We start from the raw sequence: 26388 nt of genomic DNA, 5'->3' as shown, positions 1-26388 counted from the left end.
GTGTTGTTTTTTGTTGTTGTTATTTTTTGTCAAATCAACCGTTAAATCAATAAAAAAAGAGATGACTGAAAAAACTCCAGAGAAGATCCATATCCAAAAAAGTGCATGGTCATAATTTTTCATTTTTGAAATGACCTAAATATAGTAGTAATCAATCATATCAACAAATTAAATGACACATTTTTATAGCCATGTGTGTATTAAATTATTATCCATCCACTACTCTAAAGTTAACGTTCTTATGAAAGACTAAACGATTATAGTAATTTTTTTAAAGAGTGACTTGATCATTCCATTATTTTTTTTGTTGCAAAAAAAAAAACTATTTAATTCAGATTTTCAAAATCCAATCTATTGATCATTTTTAGGATTAAAGTTATTTTGTTATACTATGACGATCCAAGTCCTATGCTATTGTTCACATTTCCGTATTCCATTATCAGAAACCCATAAAATTCATATTGAAAAAGATCCATCAACTCATCTAGTGAATCTACGCATCCAACCCCCTAATAGTCATTGTCTCAAATTACAAATAATAAAATAATAACATATTTATTATTTGTTTGTCTTCTATTTATATATAAATTTTATCATATATATATATATATATATATTTTATAATTTTGTGATCTTGAAAAAAAATGAAATTATTGTCGAATAATACATTCCATTTTATTTATTAATATTCATCCCATCAAATTTATATAAAGGCAAAATATATTTTTTGGTTCCGTATGTTAATTTTGGGGTTAATTTTAGTCCCTTAGTTTAAAAAATTTCATATTGGCTTAACTCTTCAAAACGTGTCATGTTGGTCATTTTCGTCTAACTATCGACAAAAAAAACTCAAAAATCAATCGTTAAACCAATCGCTACTAATATGACAAAAAGATTAAAATAGTATCTTTTAAAAAAGAAAAAGACCCATATTAAACATTTTAAAATTAAGAGACCAAACTAAACTCTGAAATTAATATACGAAAAAAATATATCTTACCTTTATATGAATTTCACTTAAATTTTAACGAATACAGAATTGAAAAATGTGCTAATACTTATTTTTGGTCGGTTGCGTAGTTAGCACTCTTTATTAGGATAATTAAGAGATGATTTTTTCTTGACCAAAGCATATTTTTTATTGACCAAAGTATATTTTGTTCTTTAAGCCTATATATCTCGCGTATGTTTCTCGTGGTGTACGTTGGATTTAATTGTTAGTTGTTATGTTGGGTTAAATTGAGTTGTACTCTTATATAAAACACTGTTATATATATTTAGTTGTTTGTATTAGTATTAGGAGTATATATAAGAAGATAAGATAGACAAGGTCGTTTTCTAGTCACATATTTGGCCTTTATATATCTTACAATAAATCCAAAGCAAAAAACCAAATTCAAAATAAAAAATCTCTGAGCCAGTATCAAATTTTAACTTTACAGGTAAAATTAATTTACTTTTTACTCGACTAAAACTATAAAAAAGAAAGTAAGAAAAGCGTAACCCTAATCATGATCCATGACCTACAAAAACAAAACACAGCTAATAAAAATCGTCCATCACGCAACTTGCAGCCCCACTCCAGGTTACCCTAACCCGCTTTTATTTTTCTTCCAATTTTCCTCACCGAAACCCAAACCCACATTGCGCCAACATCATCGATCATTCTAAATTCTACTGCTCGCATCAATAATCCCAAAACCCGCTATAGCGTATATAAAAAGAGACATACTAGACTAGAGAACCAAACCAAGTAGCGCACCATCATAATAATTACCTTGATTGATATACCTCATCATTGATCAAAAGAGGGAACCCTAAAAACTAAACTACTTTCTCTCTTCCCTCTCTCACACTCGCCGCCAATCGTCATGGATCCCGAGTCAACTCAGTTGCAGCAATCTCAACTCGCGGCGATTCTCGGTGCCGATCCTTCCCCGTTCGAGAGTCTGATCTCGCAGTTGATGTCATCTTCGAACGAGGAACGTTCTCAAGCCGAAGCTCTCTTCAACCTCTGCAAACAAACCGATCCCGATGGTCTCGTTTTGAAGCTAGGTCATCTTCTTCATTCTTCGCCGCACCAGGAGGCTCGTGCTATGTCCGCTATTCTTCTCCGGAAGCAACTCACTCGCGACGATTCATTTCTTTGGCCGCGTCTTTCGCCTCAAACTCATTCTTCTCTTAAATCGCTTCTTCTTTCTTCAATTCAAACTGAAAACTCTAAATCGATTTCCAAGAAGCTTTGTGATACAATCTCTGAACTTGCTTCTAGTATTTTGCCTGATAACGCTTGGCCTGAATTGCTTCCTTTCATGTTTCAGTGCGTTTCTTCTGATTCGCCTAAGCTTCAAGAATCTGCGTTTTTGATTTTTGCTCAATTGTCGCAGTACATCGGTGATTCTCTCACGCCGCATATCAAACACCTTCATGATATCTTTCTTCAGTGTCTTACTTCATCTGCTGTTAATGCCGATGTTCGAATTGCTGCTCTTAATGCTGTTATCAATTTCATTCAATGTCTGTCTGGTTCCGCCGATCGAGATAGGTTTCAGGACTTGCTGCCGGCTATGATGACAACTTTGACTGAGGCGCTTAATTCCGGTCAGGAGGCCACCGCACAAGAGGCTCTTGAGTTGCTTATTGAACTCGCCGGGACTGAACCTAGGTTTCTCCGGAGGCAGATTGTTGATGTTGTTGGGGCAATGCTTCAGATTGCTGAGGCAGAGTCCTTGGAGGAAGGAACTAGGCATTTGGCTATTGAGTTTGTGATTACTCTTGCTGAAGCTAGGGAGCGTGCTCCTGGTATGATGAGGAAGATGCCACAGTTTATTAGCAGGCTGTTTGCTATTCTTATGAAGATGCTTCTGGATATTGAAGATGATCCAGCTTGGCACACTGCGGAGACTGAAGATGAGGATGCGGGTGAAACTAGCAATTATAGTGTTGGACAGGAATGTTTGGATAGGTTATCTATATCTTTGGGAGGAAATACGATTGTTCCTGTTGCCTCTGAACAATTGCCTGCATACTTGGCTGCACCTGAGTGGCAAAAACGCCATGCTGCATTGATTGCACTTGCTCAGATAGCCGAAGGATGCTCGAAGGTAGTCAAGATGTTGAATTGGTTTTTTGTTATCTTATGAGATAGACAATAAAAATTTACTGCTATTGTGTCGTATGCCTTTATTTATTTGTTTGTACATGTTTTATTTTGTTAGGTCATGGTAAAAAATTTGGAGCAAGTGGTGGCTATGGTATTGAACTCCTTTCCTGATCAACATCCCCGTGTGAGATGGGCAGCCATTAATGCAATTGGACAACTGTCTACTGATTTGGGTCCTGATTTGCAAGTTCAATATCATCAGGGAGTTTTGCCAGCCCTAGCTGCTGCCATGGATGATTTTCAGAACCCTCGAGTACAGGTGAGCTGTCCTTTTAAGCTAGTCCCTTTTATACTATGCATTTCTCACAATGATTTAATAGAATTCTGATATGATAATATTGAGATTTTTTTGAAGAATTTTTTAAGACTGATTTCAATTAAAATGCAAGCAATGTTTTGTATTAAACTCACACATATATTAGCTATAGGTTCCTTGCAAATGGATTTATCTATTATGTTGAACCATGTATGATGATATTTATTGGAACTTGGAACACGGAACTAGTGTGTTTGTATTGTAGTTGGTTGGGAGGAACTAAAAAGCCCAAGAGTAAGATTTTGCTTAGAGTACCCACACTTACAAACATTTTACTTTTAGTTTCACATTATCATAAAATGATGACATTGTACCCTATGAATGAAGTGTTTTTATTGGTCTCATTTGTTTCGTTTTATTTTTTCTCCGTTGGTCTTATAACTCATTGCAAGTCTTCCATTTCTGAAGTCATAGTCTAATTGCAAAATTGTGATATGAATGCTTTCCTAATATTGTTCACACAGGCTCATGCTGCCTCAGCAGTACTTAACTTCAGTGAGAATTGTACACCTGATATTTTAACGCCATACTTGGATGGAATCGTCAGCAAATTGCTTGTACTTCTTCAGGTATGTTTATAGAAAATTATTATATGCAAGAGTAATGCTACTATTAAACATTGTCAAAATTGCGTTTTAAATCACAAGATCATGTGAGTCCACGATTTCACTTTAGCCCGGTGATCCAGATTGCATGCAGAATGTATTCTGCTGCGATTGCAAAAAATCTCAAAAAAGGAGAGATCGCAATCTTAGCTCGCCACCAGAAAACCCATTTGCACGATGCACGCAGGGCGGTCCTCACAAGTTGACCGGGGAGGGAAGAAAATGCTCCTGCTAATGGAGGTAGATGGCTGGGGAAAAGAAAGTTAGGGGGGTTGTTTCTATCTTGAGAGAAGGATATTGGGCTATTTTAGGCCCAACTCATTACTATTACCATTTTGTTGTCTGACTCGGTTCAAAAACAGAATGGATCTTGTATAAAGCTTTTTATATTTCTTTTATTTTTCCCGCCTTGTTCTGTTCTACATTAAAATTGGTTTGGGCTGTTTTATTCATGAAGTTAATTCATTTCTAATTAATTTTTAAATTAAAGGGAATGTTTAACTATTTTTTACTATCATGTTCTGTTCTACATTAAAATATTCCGTAACTATATTAAATTAATTAAACAAAAAAATCATTTATAATTCATTTCATAAGATATTTCTTTATTTACAAATAATTGTCTTATTTCCTTAAATCAACTATATTTAATCGGAAAAAGGTTAATTTAGTTTATGTGGTGTGTGCAATTTTTCTTTTGGTAAGAAATTGATTGGTTATGATCTTAGGTTCTGCGATCATAGTTACGATTTTAATTTTTACAATCATGCTACTCCCTCCCGATCCTTGGAACTTAAGTAGAATTTTACAATCCTAGATCTCAATCTTGACAACATTGACTATTACTATGTTAATTTGCTGAATTGTTGTACATGATTATCATTTATCATTGCCCTTCACTTAAATTTGGATATTCTGTCTTTCAGAATGGTAAACAAATGGTGCAAGAGGGAGCCTTAACTGCTTTGGCATCGGTTGCTGATTCATCTCAGGTATTTATATGAACTCCATTCTTTAACATTTATACTTTCATTTCCTTAGATTACTCATTTTATGCTATGATTCATCTCAGGTATTTATATGAACTCCATTCTTTAACATTTATACTTTCATTTCCTTAGATTACTCATTTTATGCTATGATCTTCCTCAGGAACACTTCCAGAAATACTATGATGCTGTAATACCATTCCTGAAGGCTATATTGGTCAATGCAACTGATAAGTCTAATCGTATGCTTCGTGCTAAGTCTATGGAATGTATAAGTTTGGTTGGAATGGCTGTCGGGAAGGAGAAGTTTAGGGCTGATGCTAAGCAGGTAAGCAGTTATTGCACACACACACACAAACATAAGGTAGATCTTTTATGATTTTAAATTTAATTTAATATCCTACATTTGATGGATCTTTATTAGGTTATGGAAGTTCTTATGTCCTTGCAAGTATCTCAAATGGAGACTGATGATCCGACAACAAGTTACATGCTACAGGTATGTTTTTTATATTACTTGTTGCTTATACACAAAGTGAAATTGGACTGTGTATTCAGTATTAACACCTTTGATTTGTTACAGGCATGGGCTAGACTCTGCAAATGTCTGGGACAAGATTTTCTTCCTTATATGGAATTCGTGATGCCACCATTGCTTCAGTCTGCTTCACTTAAGCCCGACGTAACCATTACATCCGCTGATTCGGACAATGAAATAGACGATTCTGATGATGAAAGGTCTCAATTTCAGTCATTTCATAAATGTTCAAATAATTAGTGCATGACATATCCATTTAATCACACATGTCTCTTTTCGTTTTTATCTTTGATTTCATTAATAGTTAAACACTTAAACGATGTCTCCACTACAAATGGTTATGCTCTTCTCAGTTGCCATGCATTTGCACACGTCACAAACAAAATCGTTATTCACATGCCTGTCTGTCCTCACATCGCATCAATTGCTTACCATGAGAAAATCAGAAGCATGCATTAGCATTTTGTTTAGGCTTTGGCAATATAAATCTGACTTTTATTGAAATGTTATAGCATGGAGACTATCACTCTTGGGGACAAAAGAATTGGAATCAAGACTAGTGTTTTAGAGGAGAAAGCTACGGCATGTAACATGCTTTGTTGCTATGCTGATGAGCTGAAAGAAGGATTCTTTCCATGGATCGACCAGGTTAGACGTTAGGCTTAAATTACTGTTGAACACATTTGCATATTCAGGTTGTTGAAGCATTATTCTTACTTTGATTTTCTCACCAATTACTTTGTGATGCAGGTTGCAGGAACTTTGGTTCCACTCCTTAAATTTTATTTCCATGAGGAGGTTAGAAAAGCTGCTGTTTCAGGTATGTGAATGATTGGTTGTGTGTGTTTGGTCAGTTATTTTCCGTTGTTGCATTAATGTGATTTGTCTTATTATCCTAACTGTTTTAATGTTCATTATTTACAATACCTTTATAGCAATGCCGGAGCTATTACGATCTGCAAAGCTAGCTATTGAGAAAGGACAATCACAAGGTCGGGATGTGAGCTATTTGAAGTTTCTGACTGACAGTATCGTCCCAGCTTTGGTGGAAGCATTGCACAAGGTATTTACTGTGTAATTTATTAGTTTTGGTTTTAATAGTTTAATACTTATGTCTTTTCTTTTGAGACTTCATAGTATTTTTAATATTCATATAAATCGAAGCAATCTTTGGTAAGTGCAGAATGTATTTTGTTAATATACTCGTTCTAGTCTATGTATAACTATATAAGTTTGCGAATTTTGATCAATCTATATGATATCCCCTGCTGTATTTTGGCTGACTTGGTTGTGTCCCAAATTGGCATTTCTTTCTTAAATTCTCTCATTTCTGTTTGCTTGCAGGAACCTGACACAGAGATTTGTGCAAGTATGCTGGATTCATTAAATGAGTGCCTACAGGTTCGGATCACCAGATAACTTAGTTATATGTGTTTTCATGTTTTTTCATTATACGTATTTCCATTTCTTTTTTTTTTTTCTTAAGAATTTAGATTGTTGAATATATACAATGGCTTAGTTGATAGTACTGGTATAACTCACAATTGAAGAGCATCATCATATAGGAAAAAAAAACGATTCATGTTATCCCCATGGGCACTGTTGTTAGTTGATGTTACGACTGATGCCGTGTGTGGAAGCTTTTTGATTGTCACGTATGAAATCAGAATTGAACCGTTTTGTTTTTTCATGTTTTATGATTGGTTTGTTAGATTATTTGAACGGTTTTTCACTTGAGGTAGTAACAAACTTTGTCAATTGCATTGAACAACTGCCTGTCTCATTAATACTTGATGTTGGGTGCACTTCACTTTGTACTTGCTATATAGTTTGTAGTATTGTTTATTAATATGTGATGCAAAAATTCGACGTGCCTTCACTAACCAGGGGCACCGAATTGTTTACATCATTTTGTACATCTCTTTCTGTTCAAGCAATATTGCTGTCATTTTCTTCAATTTCTAGTGTATGATTTAAGTTGATTATTGTTCACGAGTAGGTGCTTTCTGAAATCCTTGTTAAACAGTAATAACTTTTTTGTTTGTCTCTCCCCCTATCCAGATTTATTTTCGTTCATTTAATGTAAATCCCTTTTGGATACGCTCTGATATGTTTTTCCCTTCTTACAGATCTCTGGCATGCTTTTGGATGAGAAGCAGGTCAGATCAATTGTTGATGAGGTAAAACAGGTGATCACAGCCAGTTCAAGTAGGAAACGAGAGAGATCAGAGAGGGCCCAAGCTGAAGATTTTGATGCCGAAGAGGGAGAACTTATTAAAGAGGAAAATGAACAAGAGGAAGAAGTTTTTGACCAAGTTAGTACCTCTTACTATAATTCAAATAATCACAAGTGCACTTGGCTACTATCTTTTTTTCTTGGCCATCCTATTATAATATTTACACATTTTCTCAGGTGGGTGAGATACTGGGAACCTTGATCAAAACCTTCAAAGCCTCCTTTTTGCCTTTCTTTGAAGAATTGTCATCTTATTTGACACCTATGTGGGTATGTTCTTCCAGGAAACTACCAAGTGTTTTTATTTTTTCTAATGATACTAAATTTTGTGTATTCATCTAAATGTCTTTCAGCATTCTTTTTTGTTTCCTGTGGTGTACAAATATATGTTAGTGTCTCCTCAGTTTTAGTTTATAAACTGAAAAGACTATTTACATGTAGAATATGTGAGATGTTACTTATTCCTGAATTTGGACCTTTCTAAAGTTGCCATGATTGCCTGGTTTGAGTCACATCCATGAGAATTTTAGTTGACTTAAACGATGAATTTTAAACTTGCTTTTAAGTTTTTAAACTATTTGGTGGTTATGTCAACACGAGACAGATTTAGCAAACTTCTAAGCACATTTTGCATTTGTTGGGCCTAACTTTCAGTCCAACTGCCATGGTGTAAACAAGTTAGGATTTTGAGTTTGATTCATAACTATAAATGTGGCATAATCTGTGTAAATCAGTTTCTTCTCATTCAACAATTCTTATGCCACAAAGTTCCTCTTATTTTCTATCTTTCTCTTTCTCGACTTCTATCACTCTCAACCTCGTTCTTGATTTGTCCTGTGTTTCTATACTCCCAAAACTCATTATCTTTCATTCAATTGTAAATATGCTGAGGGACTTTGTTGTGTTACATTTTCCAAATTGAATGGTCAAATCTTATTTCAAGCAAATTTCCTACAGCTCTTCAACCTGTCGACTAATCTAAAATCTATTTTTTCTTTAAGAATTGAACATTTCATTGTTTTGACTTTTAATCTATTGTTTTGGATATAGGGAAGGGACAAGACTCCTGAAGAGAGAAGGATTGCAATTTGCATTTTTGACGATGTTGCAGAGCAGTGCCGTGAAGCAGCTATAAAGTGAGTACTTTTTGTTAGATTCCCACTTTAATGTGTGGTGATATCTAGACGAGTTGTCAATTTCATTGTGTTTCATTGCCAATTGAGCAGGTATTATGACACGTATCTTCCATTCCTGTTGGAGGCATGTAATGATGAGACTCCGGATGTCAGACAGGTTAGCATTATCTGCTGCCCACCATTTTCAATACCATTTTATTGTTCTAAGTGTCTTCATTGGTAATATTGGTATTTCTTCGTTGCTCTGCAGGCGGCGGTGTATGGCCTTGGTGTTTGTGCGGAGTTTGGGGGTTCTGTGTTCAAACCTCTTGTTGGAGGTACTGCTTAATATGCTAATGAATTTTTAAAAACTGTTATATCGAGTAACACATGGTGTCATTTATGCAGAGGCTCTATCGAGGTTAAATGCTGTGATCCAGCATCCTAATGCTCTTCATACAGATAATGTAATGGCATATGACAATGCAGTTTCGGCTCTGGGAAAAATCTGTCAATTTCACCGGGACAGTATTGATTCTGCCCAGGTCTTCACCTATTTTCCCTGTTTATGACTTGTTTTTATGTTTTTACTCCTCTACAATGTTTAACAATACTAAGATCTATTCATTGTGACGGCTTGAGTATCTATACTTTAGGTGTTTTTTTTGGAAAACATCTATTTAGTTAATGTTTTTGCTAATCTCCTGGTGCATTTGCAGGTAGTTCCAGCATGGTTGAACTGTCTGCCAATAAAAGGTGATTTGATTGAGGCCAAAGTTGTTCACGATCAACTTTGTTCAATGGCGGAAAGGTTAACTGCTCAAACACCTTTAAGTTTGCTGATGTGCTCTGGCAGTTTTTTCATATTGTTCTAGTTCTAATTTTCCTTATTTAACTGCAGGTCTGATGGTGAACTGTTAGGCCCAAACAATCAACACCTTCCTAAAATAGTCGCGGTGTTTGCAGAGGTTAGTTTATCAACATGAATTTGCTACTTTGTAATAATTAAGCTAGAGTTTAAGGAGTAGGTTGTCTAAAAATTGAGCAGAGTTTTGTTTTTGATGAAAGGAATTCTAATGGGAAAACCAAGTTATACCAAGTGACAGGTGGAGGAAGTATGATGATTGCTTCCCGAAAAAGAAAAGAACGAAAATATTAGTGAAGTTATTTTTGGCATATGACTAGCATCACTTAGGCCATACGATTTTCTTGTGCTGTATATGACATGTCAAACGCTCCAAATTTTCCATTAACAATTCGATGATTGTTCAGAAGTGCGAGCATAAATATTTTTGCCACTGTAATCATGAATATTTTAAAAGTTTTTGAGAGAATTTGGAGGTCAGTCAAAATATTAATGCCTTTTGATTACACCCTGACAAATTTATTTAGTGAGAAGGACAACCATGTGAATGAATTGGTTGCCTGTAATTTTTAACTCAATGAAACAAGTCAGATTTTAGTGTGAATTTCATAATTTTAACCGGTGTCATGCTAATTTTTGCCTTTTGAGAAGTTTGTGCTAGTCATTGCTCAAATTTGATTTTAAGCAAAGTTGTTGTATCTATGCAAACAAAATGATTCAAGGAATGATCCCAATTGCATCAAGAATGTCTTGAATACACGATTAATTTCTAATGGACAATTCAGAATTGCAACTGTCATATAGCCATAAATTCATTGCACAAACTCCTAACTTCTACAACATATTGATTATTGTTTATTGCCTCTGATGTTTATATGCCTCCTTATTGTTACCTTGCACATACTACTAGTTAATGATTAACTTGACAATTCTTGACATTTCTCATGTAGACATTATCTTTGAGTCAATCCAGGTTTTTCTTATGTAATAATATATACCTGATTTGCTTGAAGCTGATTCTCTTTCTAATAGAATCCATTATGTGTTAACTAGGTTTTATGTGCTGGTAAAGACCTTGCAACAGAACAAACAGCTGGCAGAATGGTTACTTTACTCAGACAGCTCCAGCAAACATTACCACCAGCTACTCTTGCTTCCACTTGGTCATCTTTGCAGCCGCAACAACAGATTGCTTTACAATCCATCCTTTCTTCATAGTTTGCATAGCTTTGCTGATCGCAATTCATCATTTCTCCCATAGCATCTGGGTTGGCAGTTGGTGTCTCGCACTTTTTGGGAACAAGCTTTTTCCAGTTTGGTGTTCTCTTTTTTCGTTACCCATTCTTTTTGCCATAAGATGGTTTCCATCATTCATTATTGCATGGTGTTTTTATAGCAGCATGGCTTCAGTTTTGAGAATGCAGAGTCAATTGTGATTGGAAAGGGAACTTTCTGTAGAATGTGTATATTTATGAGTGTTCATGGTGCGATTGAGTCCTAAAGGAGGTTATGCACTTGAGGCTAGGAGCTTCACGTGTCATTCCTCTTTGTTTTGTTCTTACCATATTGCGTGAGAAGATAGGGTTGTCTGTGGGGCAATTCGTGCAGTTTTGGCCTATTTATTGTATTGTTATTTATTTATCATACCAGATTCTGAAGTGTATCATATGAAGTATCGATCCTATTTATGCATCAAGGTTGTAGACATTTGTTTATCCAATCTATAATTTGTCCACAATTAAAAGTATTCCCGCCAACATTATTGAATTTGTGACTTCATTACCGTATATGAATAGGGTCAGCTATTAATTCTGATGTTTACGAAGTTATCCTTAATTTAGAAATGTTTAAACTTTATTTTGCAGTAAGTTATGTTGAGTAGGGGTAGAAATAGGATGGGTCGAGTTGAGTTTTGTCAAGCTTGAGCCGATCTTTTACAAAATTTAAAGTTTAAGTCTGGTCTGTAGTTTATCATATGTTTATTTTTAGTTTGAGTCTAGTCTATTTGAAGTTTTGAAATCTTTATAGACTATTAACATAAATTTTGCAATATTATTTATGAGAGAACTTATAAAAACAACTTATGAAGTAGTTCATAAGGTTTTTTCAACTTATTTTCAAAAGTTCAAGATAACAAAGCTTTACTTTTGTATTTTAATTACAATATGGTAATAATGAAATTGTTCATGTTTATTTGACTAAGTCAGCAAGATCGACCTAGAAGATTTTTCTTATGGTCTTTGTGCTAGTCTTTTTAATTAAATAGACTTATAAAAAAGTCTAATTTGGATATGCGTAGGTTTGGCAGTAGATTTCTGTTAGTTGACATGACTTATTTACCTATTTCATCTCTAATGTTGGGGTTAGTTATTATTTTAGTTGAATTTTTTTTATAAATTTAATCAATGTTTTTATTTCTTTCAATTAAAAGGTAATTAGAAATAATTAATTTGTAACTGTAGTTGCACGGGAATTAGATTGTGGGAGCAATCATTAGAATATGTGACACTTTATTTGTTTGCATTTTAAGACTAAGTTGGAAGGAACCGGTTATGAGAAATGCAAGACTAAGCTGGAAGGAACTGGTTATGAAACTGAACATACGATGCATATAAGTGATGAGACAGTTTTGAAGTTTTGTATTCGCTCGGTTTTCTTGGATAACTAAGCTTGAAGGAAACATACTACAAAGGGGATCGCCATTTATGATGTTTAGTAAACCCATTTTAGGATTTTGAAACATTAATGTCATGCAACATTTTGCGTCATAGTAAAAGTGGTGTTATGTTAAGGTGGAAAAGTAATGCATAAAATAATGATCAATCCAGAAAGCATTTTAAAACTTAAGCGTGAAAGACATCATTCTATGTAAGTGGTCATCACGATTCTAGATTTGCTTCATTTGGTTGACCAAACCAAAGCCACTACGATGATAATTAAATCGTTAGATGATGCCAACCACTACAGTTATAAGCCAAATACTAACCCCACAATTAGTATAGATATAGGTGACAAGCAACTGAAAACGAGCTCTCCACTACAGTTATAATCATACTTTTTTCAAGCACACGCATGGGCACACACGTGTATATATATGTTTGTGTTTTGGCTACCTTGATTACATTTATATTAATGGATATGGAACATCAACAACAAAAGACCAACGAAGGCAAACACAGAGAGAAACTCATGATGAAGAATAGGTCCAAGTTTATTGGAGTAAGACAAAGGGCTTCAGGGAAATGGGCAGCAGAGATAAAAGACACACAGAAGAACATTAGGATGTGGCTTGGTACTTATAAAACCGCTGAAGAAGCTGCTCGTGCTTATGATGAAGCTGCATGTCTCCTTAGAGGTTCAAACACTCGTACAAACTTCTCTACCAGTCATCCCATTCCTACCAATTCTCCTATATCTCTTAAACTCAAAAAGCTTCTTCATCGTAAATCCATCTCAAATCAAACTCAAACTCAAACTCAGTGTCAAAATCAGTCTACAATGATGTGTTCTTCTTTACAAGGTGCTCCTATTGATAATAGCATCATGGTACATGAAAAGGAAAACAACTCTTCATGGAGTAGTGAAGAGTCAAAGTCTTTGTTTTGGGTTCAGAACCAAGATCCTAATGGGGTAGATATGAATATGATAAACTGCGAATTGGGTATTTCACCAAATACATTAGAGTTTGATTATTCTTGGTCTTTTCCCCAACAAAGGATTAAGGAGTTAACAACATCAAAAGATGATATGAATGTCTATGGTTTGAATGATTGCTATGTGGAAGACACGTACGAAGCTTATGAATATGATGCCAATTATTCTCTTTCGCACTTTTTTTGTTTTACTTGAGAGTTCTGAGTAATCATGCTTTGTAATATTGATAACATACTTGGTTCTTCTGATATACTATTTAATTGATTTATTTTCACAGCACACTTTTTCAAAATCTATCTTATTTTATGATCAATCATGTGCAAAATCCATTTTTTTTTTTAAATGACTGACATTAAACAAAAGTAAATAGATAAATAAGCGAAGGATTTCAAAACACAGTCATATGACTCAAAATTCGGTTTAGTACTTGGTAGAAATTTGGATACGCAGTACATAACTTTTGAAGTATTGGCTTCGTTGAGTATACATAGTCGGAATTAATTTGTATACTACCAATATATTTTCAAAAGTGGAAGGCGCTACACAGAAAACTGCCTATTGATGATAATATTCAAAAGTGAGGTTGTGTCATGGCCTCAGTGTGTATGCTATGTATGGAAGTGCAAGAGAGTACTTCTCATCTTTTTCTCCAGAACAATTTCGATGTGGATATATGGAATTGGCTTGGGGAACTGTTTCAGATTAATTTTGACCGTTCTTCAATTTTTTTTTTTTTTCATAGCTGCAGAGATTCTTGGAGTTCGCAGATCCGAGATATAGCTACATAAACACAGTGCCGGCCCAACACATGTTGAGGCCCTAGGCAAATTTTAAATATTTTTTATTAAAATTATTATATGTTTACATAAATTTATTTTTTAATACAATATCATTTATTTATAACACTAAGTAATTATTTTTATTCATTTATTTTTAAAACAATAGGAAAGCTAATTCCTTTTTTATTAATTGATCTTAAAAATTTCAACTATTTTCTTTTTTGTTTTTTAGTTTTACACTTTTTAATTAAATTTTATAGACAACACTAGTCTAAAACAAATATAATAAACGTGTCAAATGAGACAAAAATAAAAAAGCTGTTAAATTAAAATTAAATGAAAAAATATTAGAACAATAAAATTTAATTGTTAACATTATTGTGTCTATTCTTCTAAAGTAAAATTGTTGATTGAAACAAAATCTTTAAAATAAAAATTAAAAATAATAAATATAATTAATTACTAACATACAATATTACGCATATACTGTAAAATATTAAAAATCACATGGTCATTGAAATAAATAAATTGGTAAGCCCGCAGTTATTAGTTGTTTTCCAATTCAAAATGAAAAATAAAATTGCAAAATAATTAAACAAACAACACAAAAATATAGTTGCACACGGTAATCGAAAATTTAGTAACCAACTATGTAAATACATTAATTAAGTTATAATGATACAAAAAGTTAATCAGAATACTAACATAACAGTTAAGAGCTAACATCATCTTATGCATAGAAAATGTAGGCCTATTATAACTAAAAAAATATCAGAGGCCCTAGGCAAATGCCTCGGTTGCCTTACCGTAAGGCCGGGCCTGCATAAACAATTACGTATTCTTTCCACTCTATTTAGATGACCCGTAATATTAATAGATATATTTTATCTGGTCCTGTTTATAAGAAAGAATTCACTTTTTAGATACATTGAATGATTAATGTATCTAGACAATATATTGTCCAAATACATTAGTTATTCAATGTATCTAAAAAGTGAAATTTTTCTTATAAATAGGATCGGAGGTAGGTAGTAACAAGATTCAGATAACATTGTATGCAGCTAAGATGAAAATTCATACTTCCATTCCTACTAGTGCAAAGATTTCAAAAGGTCAAACTGCATGTGTGTAGTTTGAAGTTGTTAGGATAACTTTTTGCTTGAAAGCATGATTGGTTGTTACCTAGTAAAGGCATGTTATTTGCTTGATTACTAGACCTTTTGATTCTACAAAAGCTGAGGCTGACACAAAATTGTTTGTATGCTCCAAAGATCACTATGGTTCTTTGGAAGTCTCCTATCATTAACCAGGTTAAAGCTAACACAGATGGTTCAGTGGTGGTTACCAGTACAGCGTGTGGAGCAATATTCCGTGATTATTCTGCTAATTTTTTGGGAAGGTTTACCTCAAACCTTCATTACTCCTCCGTTTTGCAAGCATAATTAATGGCTATTATTATTGTAATGGAGGTTTCGGTCAGAAAAGGTTGGAATAATATTTGGATTGAGAGTGACTCTGAAGTTTCGATCAGGGCTTTTATGAACAAGGATATTGTTACTCTGGATTTGTGTAATAGGTTGAGTAATAGTATTTTGAGTTTGAATGTGGTTTGGTCTCATATTCATAGAAAATTGAATGCTTGTGCGGATAAGTTTGTCAAATTCGGTCACTCTGTGAATTCTTTATTTTGGTGGGATGAGATACCTCATTTCATTAAAGATGAATTCTTAAGGGACACATTGGGCCTCCTTTGGTATCATTTTTCTTAGTAGAATAATCACGGCCTCCCTTGATATTATCATTTTTCTAATAACATTTGTCATGTTTGTTTGGTGACAAACTGACAATGTTGTTCTAACATAGAATTAAACTGTTGACTTTAAGCATTGAATTGTTTAGAGGAAGATTTTATGATGCACTTCTAGAGAATGCTTCAACAAATACAATTTCAAGATGATCGATGATCAACACATCAGATGATATCTTCTAGGTTCATATTTAGACCATATGATAATTAGGTAGAGATTTCTCTTTCTATAGAATATATCGCATTGAATCTATTTAAAAACATTCTACATATACAACAAGCAAGACAATAATTTTCTCTCTCGTACATTGTGTTATCATCAAATCAAATTAAACAACCTTGCTCTTTAAACCAACTTTACTTCAACAGAGGACAAGTTGTGAAACCTAACTCTAATGATCTATCATATTAAAAAAATATGTTTCTCTTATGCTAAAAGACCTCCTGGTTTTCTCAATTGGAAAGTTTTCTACAAAGAGATCATAGGCTTATCGAGTAACCTGGTCAATTTAAACTCTAGTTATATATCTAGTAATGATGAGTGACACAGTCCTTTCCACTTTATCGAAGATCAGATGGGGACATGTGAAACTATGTATGGATTTAAATGGTTCGAAGTGCATCCCAAAGTAATAGAGTTTTTCTTTGAGGTCATGGATTTTTGAGCCAATTTTGTTGTCTCTTCTACTTAGAATGAGGGTGACATGATTTTAGAACTTATTAAGAACAAAGAGAGTGTGGCTATGCATCTTCCTTCCTATTGGATTGACTGATGAAGTGTTTTACACGTACGCCTCCTCTTGGTTTGAGAACTTACACATTTGATATCTTTTTATTCTCGTCAAGTATGTGGTGCTTAGGGAAGGCAATGCAACCCCTTCTCAATTCAAAATTTGATTTGTAATTCTAAATTTTTTTGGGGATTGTTCTTTCCGCTCTAGGATTTCTCTCCCATCCTAGTGAAAAATTAAAACTATTTTTATAATTCGAAAATATACTTCCGGATGCACCCTAAAGAGTCTGTTTGTTTTTTAGCCTGACCCCAACTCAAAGACAAAATATACTTCGTAAATGCATCTCTGTATACCTTGCAGAAGTGTATTTCCAAAATGCAGTGAATCGGGAAAAGAATGCAGAAACGAAAGAGATGTAAAAACAAAGTTAAATTAACATCGATAATTGTAATAATATACAAAAAAAATGAAACATTACATAGATAATCGTTAACGTAAATCGAACAATACATTTTATCATCATGTAAGACAATTCAATATATTTAGAATATCTTCGGTCAATCTCCCAATCTTCGCATCCAGTTCGAACAATCCTTTTGTTTCATAACAGTGAAATATACTCCACATATCCCTTAAATCTTCATTCGTCTTCAGCTCAATCTTGTTGAACTGAATCTTTCATTAGTTGTTAGTCAAGGGTGTACAATACTCGAGTTTCATAAATCTTTGATTGTATGAGTATTGTAGGACATTCCCCAATATGGATTTCAGATCTACAAGAGAGGTGTCTTCGGTGGCCCAAAATTCAAGTGAGGCCTTCGCGCCGTTGAGGTAGACAAATGTGAGATTGTCAATATATGCTCATTCTAGTGTGATATGATTTTGTTAAAAATATAAGATGACCAAATTTATGCAAGTTTTAGATCAATATGGATCTTAGAAACTCAATTCTGCCTCAGAAGATATTTTAGAGATGTACTTCTAGATACATCATGTTTTGTTTAGTTAACTTTGTGAAATTATGGTGCATCTGGAAATGCATTTTTAAATAAACTCCTGTTGGTACTTTTTTTTTAAACATTTGGGGTGTGTCCAGAAATGTTTTTATATTCATCTCAAAATAATCACACATAACCTGTTTTAGAAACATAACCTGTTATAAAAAACAATAACCGAGAAAATTTTGGAAAACGGTAACATATTGAAATTGATGAAAATGTCTACTTTTGACATCATTAATATTAATTCAAAATTATATACAAAATATTACTAACCACATAAATATCTATAGATGCTTCCGTCTTTGACTTTTGTTTATATGATTGTCGCTCAACTTGGTGAATTTTTTAGATTTTGAAGTTGGAGAATCCGAAAAAAGCTTGTCAACATGTTCAAAATAGGAAGGAGACCACATCGTTGAATTGTTACTTGATTGGTTTGACCTTCTTAGGAGCATCTTTTTTTTAACAATTTAGACAGTGGTTTCAAATATGTGGTTTCTGGATAAGCCATTTTCCTCATTTGCTCTTTGATGTGGAGTTTTATATTTTCATCAACGATACATCTTTCTAAGTGTACAACCATACTTTGAGCTATAAAAACCTATTTTCTCAGCTCGTATGGCTTCGTGAAAAATAAAATTTGATCGTGCTTGAGATATGTTGCCGATCAATTGTGAATATAAATTGTTGTCTCTGAATCTGTGTTCCAACAGTATAATTCTGCGATCAAATGATGTTTATATCTCATTATGCTAATTTTTTATCATTTAGTTCACAGAGTCTCAATCTCTACACGAATCACCTTACTATTTTCCAACCAATTCTTCAATGTAGCATGAGCAGTTTCAACTAGGTTAGTTGTTGTATTTCCAAAGTGTATTACCTGATCGATCTAAGCACAAGCAATTTTCTCCTTCACCTGGTCTAAAATTATATTGTCAACATATTTCCAAATCCAGATATTTCTCATACACTTTCTTGAAAAGTATAACAGAATCAACATATAACTCTTTCGTAGAAGAATTTATCATAACATTCCATGCATCCATTATTCTTTCTAGTATCACGCTAGCTTTGACTATAACTCCATCTTCATCCTTTAATTGGTTGGTCCCTACCGCAGGTTTAAATCAACTTCTTACATTCTTTGCGATGTGATACATACAAAGTAATGCATAGTAAGTAGGAAAAAACTTTACAATCGAATTCATCAATGTGATATCGTGATGAGTGACATTAACCTTTGGCATGTTTTATTTTTCCTTCAACATTATCTGGAACACTTCAGAATCTCAAGTAGTTGTCCTCCTTTTTCACGTTCCAAAACTGCAAACCCAATGGAATAATTGTTTTCGATAGAGGTGACACCAACAATTTCTAATAGTGGAAGCTTGTACTAGTTGGTCTTATACGCTGAATCAATGATGAGTACCATGGGAAATATGTTGAACAACTTTATGGAGTCGAGATGAGTCTAAAATATATCCTGAACGGTTTCTCCATCCTCGCACACTAGATACGTAAATACATAATGGTTATCATATAGAAGTTTCAATAAATTTTGCATTTCAGTTCTACCCCCTCTTATCGCCTTGTTGTTTCAGACTTGATCATTGTATACTTGATTTATGTAGATTCTCTGTTTGTATGGTTTCCATTAATTGTTGTAAAACAAATTAGACAACAACATGTTAGATAGAATGTTTCAACATTGCATAAAATATATGTTGAACAAGATGTTTTATCAACTACATCTGGTGTAACATGTCGAACAAGATGTCTTATGCAAAGACCATCCGACATCGTGACTAAGTGTTAAGTTGAGCTTTTGGATTCTGTTTAAGTTGTTATAGATGCATAATATTTGGAGAATATTATGCAATCCAATACAACACTTAATCTAAGGATAAAATATTGTATCCATTTAAAGAGATTTGATTGATTTCTAAATTTGGAGAATATTTAGGAAACTAATGGTTGAAGTTCTATTTTCTTGGAGAATATTTCGCAAATCTCTAGTAGTCTCCCTACTGTGTTTTGAAGCCCAAGTCTAGACCAGATATGTGTTATAAATAGCAAGCTTCAAACCTTTTGAAGAGTAGAACTTACGGGATTAGACCCATATCCTTAGCCAAGGATTCCTTGTCTGTTGTTTATATGTTTTTCCCTTTTTGTTGGTTCGTCTAGGATTAGAGGGGAATTTCTTATGATTTGACATGTTGTGGTCAGGTTGATCTAGAAATCTCGAAATTATATAGTGTTTTCGGATAAATTAGTATCAACGAAGGATGTGAAAGATTGAGCATTCTCTTGACTTGAAAATGACATATTAGTAGGTCCGTGGAGAACTCATGTACTTTCTCTGCCTAACTCGAGACCCATATCCTGCATTTGAGCCATTAGCAGTTCGAATGACTTTGACCTCTCTTTAATGTACTCTTATAGCTCAGCGGAGCTTAGTGTCGTTTTTAAGCAGGTCCTTAGTTAAGGAGATCTAGTTGTACTCGTTTCTAGTGCTTTTATTTTATTTATTTTTTTGCCATTCCATAGTCTCTTTTTTAGTGTTTCATTTGTTTATCATGTTGTTTTGTTGATTTGGTTTTGATTCTAGTTGTTCTCCTTTCTAGTGCTTTTATTTTATTTATTTTTTTGCCATTCCATAATCCATAGTCTCTTTTTTAGTGTTTCATTTGTTTATCATGTTGTTTTGTTGATTTGGTTTTGATTTTTTATTACCTTTGTTTTGATGTTTGTTGGGTACTATACTGCTGCGGTATACACTTAAATATTATATCATACACATTTTTTATTAATAAAATGTAATAAGCTTTTCCTTCCTAAAAACAAAAGATATAGACTTAAAAGACTGTCAATTTTATCATTTAGTTTTTAAAAGTACTTTAGTTTAAATTTCACTAAAGTCAACTGTTTTTATTTTAGCATCACCTATTTAAAGATTTTTTTTGCTTGTTCGATGTTGTAAAAAGACAAAAGGTATATACAAGTCTGGTTTTGGTGAATGTTTCTTCAAGATATACTTTGATGGCAGGACAAAAAATAAGAGACTAAATGTCATTTTCTGAATTAATGAGAATAAATTGGTTCTCGGCAAAAAATGATTGTTTATCATCTATAAACTACATGGCGATTTGGCCAAACTACATCAGCATCTAAAAAAAGAAAAAAATCAGCATCCACATCACCTACTTGTGTTGCACCGGCTAAACGGCAGAGTGTAGACAAAACAAAAAATGGTGTTAGTGACTTATCTTGTTGTATTGTCCTACTCTTTTGGACACGTCAAAAGCTGAAAAGAAGTTGACATTAGGAGATATATCATTGCTACAGAATTTATTAATTTTGTGAGCACAGCTCAAATTGTTAGTGACTCAGACACTCAGGGAACTAGAAAGTAGGGGTGTGCAAAATATCCGGTTTTGATGTCCAAATCCATAACCAAACCTAAACCACTTTAAAATATCCGGAATAATTGAATGGTTATTAACCGGTTTAATTATTAATGGTTTGGTTATCCATTCATATAATCCGGATATAATTAAATGGTTATTAACCGGTTAAATTATTTTGGATTCGGTTATAATCTGATTATTATCCGAATCCAAATATTTTAATTCTCAAAATATTAATTTTTTTTTGAAAAAAATATTTTCGGAAAAAATAATTTTTAAAACTGGATTTTTTTAAAAAAACCGGTTATATAATCATAACCAAATTTATAACCGGTTTTATAACCAGTTTTAATAAAAATGTGGTTATGGTTATAAATCCAAACCATTTAAATGGTTTTAAAATGGTTATGATTTAGTTTTTGAAAATAACCAACATGCACACCCCTACTAGAAAGTATTGGCCTTATTCATACATTACATTGCTTTGACCAGTTATATCACTCACTCTCGGGCATTGTTAATTACTAATTCACTCGAGCTAATTTGTAGATGTCTTGTTACCACTGTTAAAAATGTTTATTTTGTTATGCAATTTCATATTTAGGCCACGGCCTCAATAGAGAAACTTGGTTTTCACCAGGCGAAAAATAGATGCTTAAAAACAAGAACGCAGACTGTTGTTCACTGTCAAATGTAGTGATAATCGAAACAAAAATATTGTAGAAACGGTTGCATGAACAAAAGATAATGAACATTTGACATAAACAATTATAAATGCATAGTTGCTGCAAACATCAGTACCTACTACAAAAATAGACGCATGCCAATGACCATTTCACAAGTTTGAATGATGGAACTATATCACACAGAAAATAAAAGAACAGTAGGAGTGGAGGGCAATGTAACAAAGCATTTACCCTCTTGCTTGAAATAATCAACTGAAATTAAAAAAACTTCTTGCACTTATATAATGGGACATCAATAATCCTCTCCTTCCTCATCATCTTCTGCCCCCTCTGCACCAACCTCTTCGTAATCTTTCTCAAGAGCAGCCAAATCTTCACGGGCTTCTGAGAACTCACCTTCTTCCATACCCTCACCAACATACCAATGGACAAAGGCCCTCTTGGCATACATAAGATCAAACTTGTGGTCAATGCGGGAGAAGACCTCAGCAACAGCAGTGTTGTTACTGATCATACAGACAGCTCTTTGCACCTTGGCAAGGTCGCCGCCTGGCACTACTGAAGGAGGCTGATAGTTGATACCACATTTGAAACCAGTTGGGCACCTGCCACACATTATAACAAGAACATTATATGAATTACCACAATAAGAGCACTCACTCTTGATGAAAACATAAACCACAAAAACTTGTGTAGAAAGTGATACCAGTTAATCACACAAACCAAATTAAGTTAGTAGCATGCTATGAATTATTGCTAAAGGAATACTATTTTGATTGATTCAAATTACTTTTTTAGTTGGCTATAGATTTCCTACTTCTAAATTTTTAGACTATCTTCTTAATATGCTTCTATTGATATATTCTAACATAGCAAAACCATACAGTGTGAGACAACATCACATTACAATTAGATATATAGAAAGAGCGGTTACCAATCAACAAATTGAACAGTCCTCTTGGTTTTGATGGTGCCAACAGCAGCATTGACATCCTTTGGAACAACATCTCCACGGTACATCAAACAACAAGCCATGTATTTTCCGTGTCTAGGGTCACACTTGGCCATCATACTAGCAGGCTCAAACACAGCATTGGTAATCTCCGGCACAGAGAGTTGCTCATGGTAAGCCTTAGCAGCAGAGATAACAGGAGCATATGACGAAAGCATAAAATGGATACGAGGATAAGGCACAAGATTGGTCTGGAACTCAGTAATATCAACATTAATCGCACCATCAAACCTCAACGAGGTAGTGAGGGATGATATAATCTGTGATATCAACCTGTTCAAGTTGGTGTAAGTAGGCCTTTCAATATCAAGGGATCTCCTGCAAATGTCGTAGATCGCCTCATTGTCCAAAAGCACAGCCACATCAGTATGCTCAAGGAGAGAATGTGTGGAAAGAACACTGTTGTATGGTTCAACAACAGCAGTTGAAACCTGGATCCAAAAACAACAACTCAATACCAACAAAAGAAACAACAGCATTCATATAATCTACACATAGCAACCACGTTTAACATTGAATCTATGCAATATCAACATCAAAGATCCTGAATCTGAAGTTCAATAAAATTTTATTTCCAAAACAGATTTGGAATTGTGAGATAGATATTAGTTTATATACCTGAGGGGAAGGGTAGATGGTGAAACCAAGTTTGGACTTCTTTCCATAATCAACAGAGAGACGTTCCAACAAGAGTGAACCCAAACCAGAACCGGTTCCACCACCAACAGCGTTGAAAACCAAAAATCCCTGAAGACCGGTACAGTTATCAGCCAACTTCCTAACACGATCTAAGCACAGATCTACGATTTCCTTGCCAACTAAACCACATTCAACCAAAAAAATAGTCAATAAAAAAACAAATCACAAATTGTCACAGATTAGGGTTAGGTTTGAAGGAATATAACGAACGAACCAGTGTAATGTCCTCTAGCGAAATTGTTAGCAGCGTCTTCCTTGCCGGAGATGAGTTGCTCAGGGTGGAAGAGTTGTCGGTAGGTACCAGACCTGACTTCATCGATGACGGTAGGTTCTAGATCTACGAAAACGGCGCGTGGAACGTGCTTACCGGAACCGGTTTCGCTGAAGAACGTGTTGAAAGCATCGTGCGCAACTCCGACGGAGGAATCACTGAAAATAACCGAATCGATTCAGAAATAAGAACATAAAATTAGGTTAAAAAAGGAAATAAAGGAAACGGACCTTGGCATCATGCCGTCGGGCTGAATGCCATGTTCGAGGCAGTAAAGCTCCCAGCAGGAGTTTCCGACTTGGATACCGGCTTGACCGATGTGAATGCTGATGATTTCTCTCATTTTTTTTCTCGATCTAGATTTGAAAGTTTTGAAAGAAAGAAGAGGGAGAGGAAAAGGTGGTTATGGAGAGAGAAAGAGAGAGAGGGGAAATGAAAGGGTTTCGCGTCGTGTGTTAGTATTAGTAGTGAGGTGTTTATTGGGTTGAATCAATAATAGTGATGCACATGGTAGTGTAGCGTAGTCCTTATCAAAAGCGGGATTTGATAAACATTTTGAATCCGGCCCGAAACCTCGCTGGCCCCTTGGGTGACAGCCTAGCGTAACCTTTCTCTTTCCTCAAATCATCACCGCTCAATTTCCTGCCCCCACCATTATGGTATCTAACGCAAATTTACTATATTTTATTAGAAATATCTATTCGTACCACCAATGGTAATTGATTTTTCTTGTAAGTTAAAAAAATTGGAGGATAAATAAATTAAGTTAATGGAAAAAAATATTTAAAAATAAAGTATATGTGTAAGTTAAAATTGGTAAGATAGATGGTTAGTAGATATCTGAATTCAGTTCAGTTAATTGTAAGTCAGACGAATATGAACTTAGTCGAATTTGTTTGTTTCGTCCTTTTTTTTTTTTTTGGAAAAATCAATGTTTTAAGTTTACATTCTTTAATGTGTTTGTCCTGCACTGTTTTTTACAGACTTTTATAGGCGCGACATTAACCTAAATTTTTGTTTTTTTAAGCTTAAAATGTGCAAGTTCTGCTTATTTGTCCCGATCTGCCCTCATTTTTTGCAGGGAGAGTCAAGGTTTTAGATTCATATTCTCAACTATGCTCGTCCCGCTCCGCCCCATCTTTTACGGGTTTTTGTTAGACATGTATGTTTGTCACCCCTGGTTATAACCATGTTTTGTACTAACGACATCACTAACCAGAAGGGCGAAGATTACAGAACCACGGTCTGAAAGAAGTTGCACATTATGGATAAGATGGAATATGTCATAAAATTAAAGATACGACGTGTATCTCAAGCAGAGGGAGAACTCGTGTATTATGCGCGTAAATAGCTAAATGTGGCAATATTTCTATATGTCTTGATTCTATGGCCAACAAGATAGTTATGACTATGAATATTATAACTTGAAAATCATTACACATATTCAATCAATCAAGTTATTCTGCACAATTTGTTTATTTATTTTAAGCATTTTGTAGTTTAGTAGTTAAACATCTTCACATAATGCACTTAAGTTCTTTGGAGTACGCCTTGAAGTAGTTGCTTGAAAATAAGATAATTATTATTGAGTGATATTACTAGACCCTTCAGCTAATTGTTACAATTTTACAACAAGATTGGCACGCTTGGATGAATAGTACATCCTATACCATTAGAAAAACTTCATTCACATATCAGGAGATCAACCACCATCTACAAGGAGGTCAAACTAACAATGATTGGATTAACCTTTAAAAATAGTTGGAATTCCAACAATTATGCTTATTTTTATTGTTTTTAAAAGTGCATCGTATGGTCCGTCTAAGGAGCCTATAATAATGATGTATTTTATTAAACAACAGTTGAACATGGGGATACATGATATCGTGTATTGGATCTCTCGATAATTTTGTAACATTGTAAGACTTATGGTTCATAACAAGGTCTAACAAGTTAGACAATTGAATACTAAGCAAGCAAACTTAAGTGATTATTTTGTCATGTCTACCATGTAACAGTTTCAAGTGAAATCTAGGTCGAGATGAGATTTTTAGTCAAAGTCAACCAATCACAATATCATATCCCATAATTCCATATATTTCCCACAAGACCATATTATGCGCTTACCCATATTAACATAACAAAAGAAATTCAATTTAGCTGATACATAAAATAAAAATCAATATGAAACAGCAAGTCTTAAACAACGGTCCCAAAAACTTGATATGGCTGCAAGCACATTGTTATATTGTGTAGCATAATAAATTTATCCTTGTAAGATATGTGATTTAGTATCGATTTTCATCTTCTGTTGTGATTAGTAAAATGAAAAAAAGTTGATTGATGAATTTTGTTTAAAAAATAAGTTATGATAAAACCTTGGAGTTGTAATTATTCACAATGATAAACCTATAACATCAATCATTTACTATTGCCATAAATATAAATTGTTAAATATTGAACACCATTTCTTGTAACTTAAGTCTCATTTTGAAATAAGAAAGTCTA

At 33.9% G+C, this 26388-nt stretch overlaps 3 protein-coding genes across 3 annotated transcripts; 2 read left to right on the top strand and 1 right to left on the bottom strand.

The window, feature by feature from the left end:
- The first annotated feature begins 1556 nt into the window (after window positions 1-1556).
- Window positions 1557-11574, top strand: LOC131603389 (uncharacterized). Its single transcript, XM_058875690.1, has 20 exons — window positions 1557-3104; window positions 3219-3422; window positions 3944-4048; window positions 5011-5076; window positions 5237-5401; window positions 5498-5572; window positions 5657-5811; window positions 6124-6259; window positions 6362-6431; window positions 6547-6674; window positions 6956-7012; window positions 7741-7926; window positions 8025-8117; window positions 8898-8983; window positions 9074-9140; window positions 9234-9300; window positions 9371-9507; window positions 9682-9773; window positions 9864-9930; window positions 10881-11574. The coding sequence occupies exons 1-20, from the start codon at window positions 1872-1874 to the stop codon at window positions 11043-11045; spliced, it is 3354 nt and encodes a 1117-aa protein (XP_058731673.1). The 5' UTR covers window positions 1557-1871; the 3' UTR covers window positions 11046-11574.
- Window positions 11575-11727: 153 nt separating this feature from the next.
- Window positions 11728-14032, top strand: LOC131603390 (ethylene-responsive transcription factor ERN3-like). The gene has a single exon (XM_058875691.1). The coding sequence runs from the start codon at window positions 12900-12902 to the stop codon at window positions 13674-13676; it is 777 nt and encodes a 258-aa protein (XP_058731674.1). The 5' UTR covers window positions 11728-12899; the 3' UTR covers window positions 13677-14032.
- Window positions 14033-21946: 7914 nt separating this feature from the next.
- On the bottom strand, window positions 21947-24365 carry LOC131603388 (tubulin alpha-5 chain). Its single transcript, XM_058875689.1, has 5 exons — window positions 24111-24365; window positions 23824-24038; window positions 23529-23728; window positions 22833-23341; window positions 21947-22503 (listed from the first exon to the last, which is right to left on the bottom strand). Exons 1-5 carry the CDS (start codon window positions 24221-24223, stop codon window positions 22191-22193), a joined length of 1350 nt encoding a protein of 449 aa, XP_058731672.1. The 5' UTR covers window positions 24224-24365; the 3' UTR covers window positions 21947-22190.
- Window positions 24366-26388: the final 2023 nt, after the last annotated feature.

Source organism: Vicia villosa, linkage group LG5 (genome assembly GCF_029867415.1).
Source record: "Vicia villosa cultivar HV-30 ecotype Madison, WI linkage group LG5, Vvil1.0, whole genome shotgun sequence".
Classification (NCBI taxonomy): Eukaryota; Viridiplantae; Streptophyta; class Magnoliopsida; order Fabales; family Fabaceae; genus Vicia; species Vicia villosa.
Note: the sequence above shows the minus strand (reverse complement) of the source record. Positions and strands in the feature narration are given on the sequence as shown.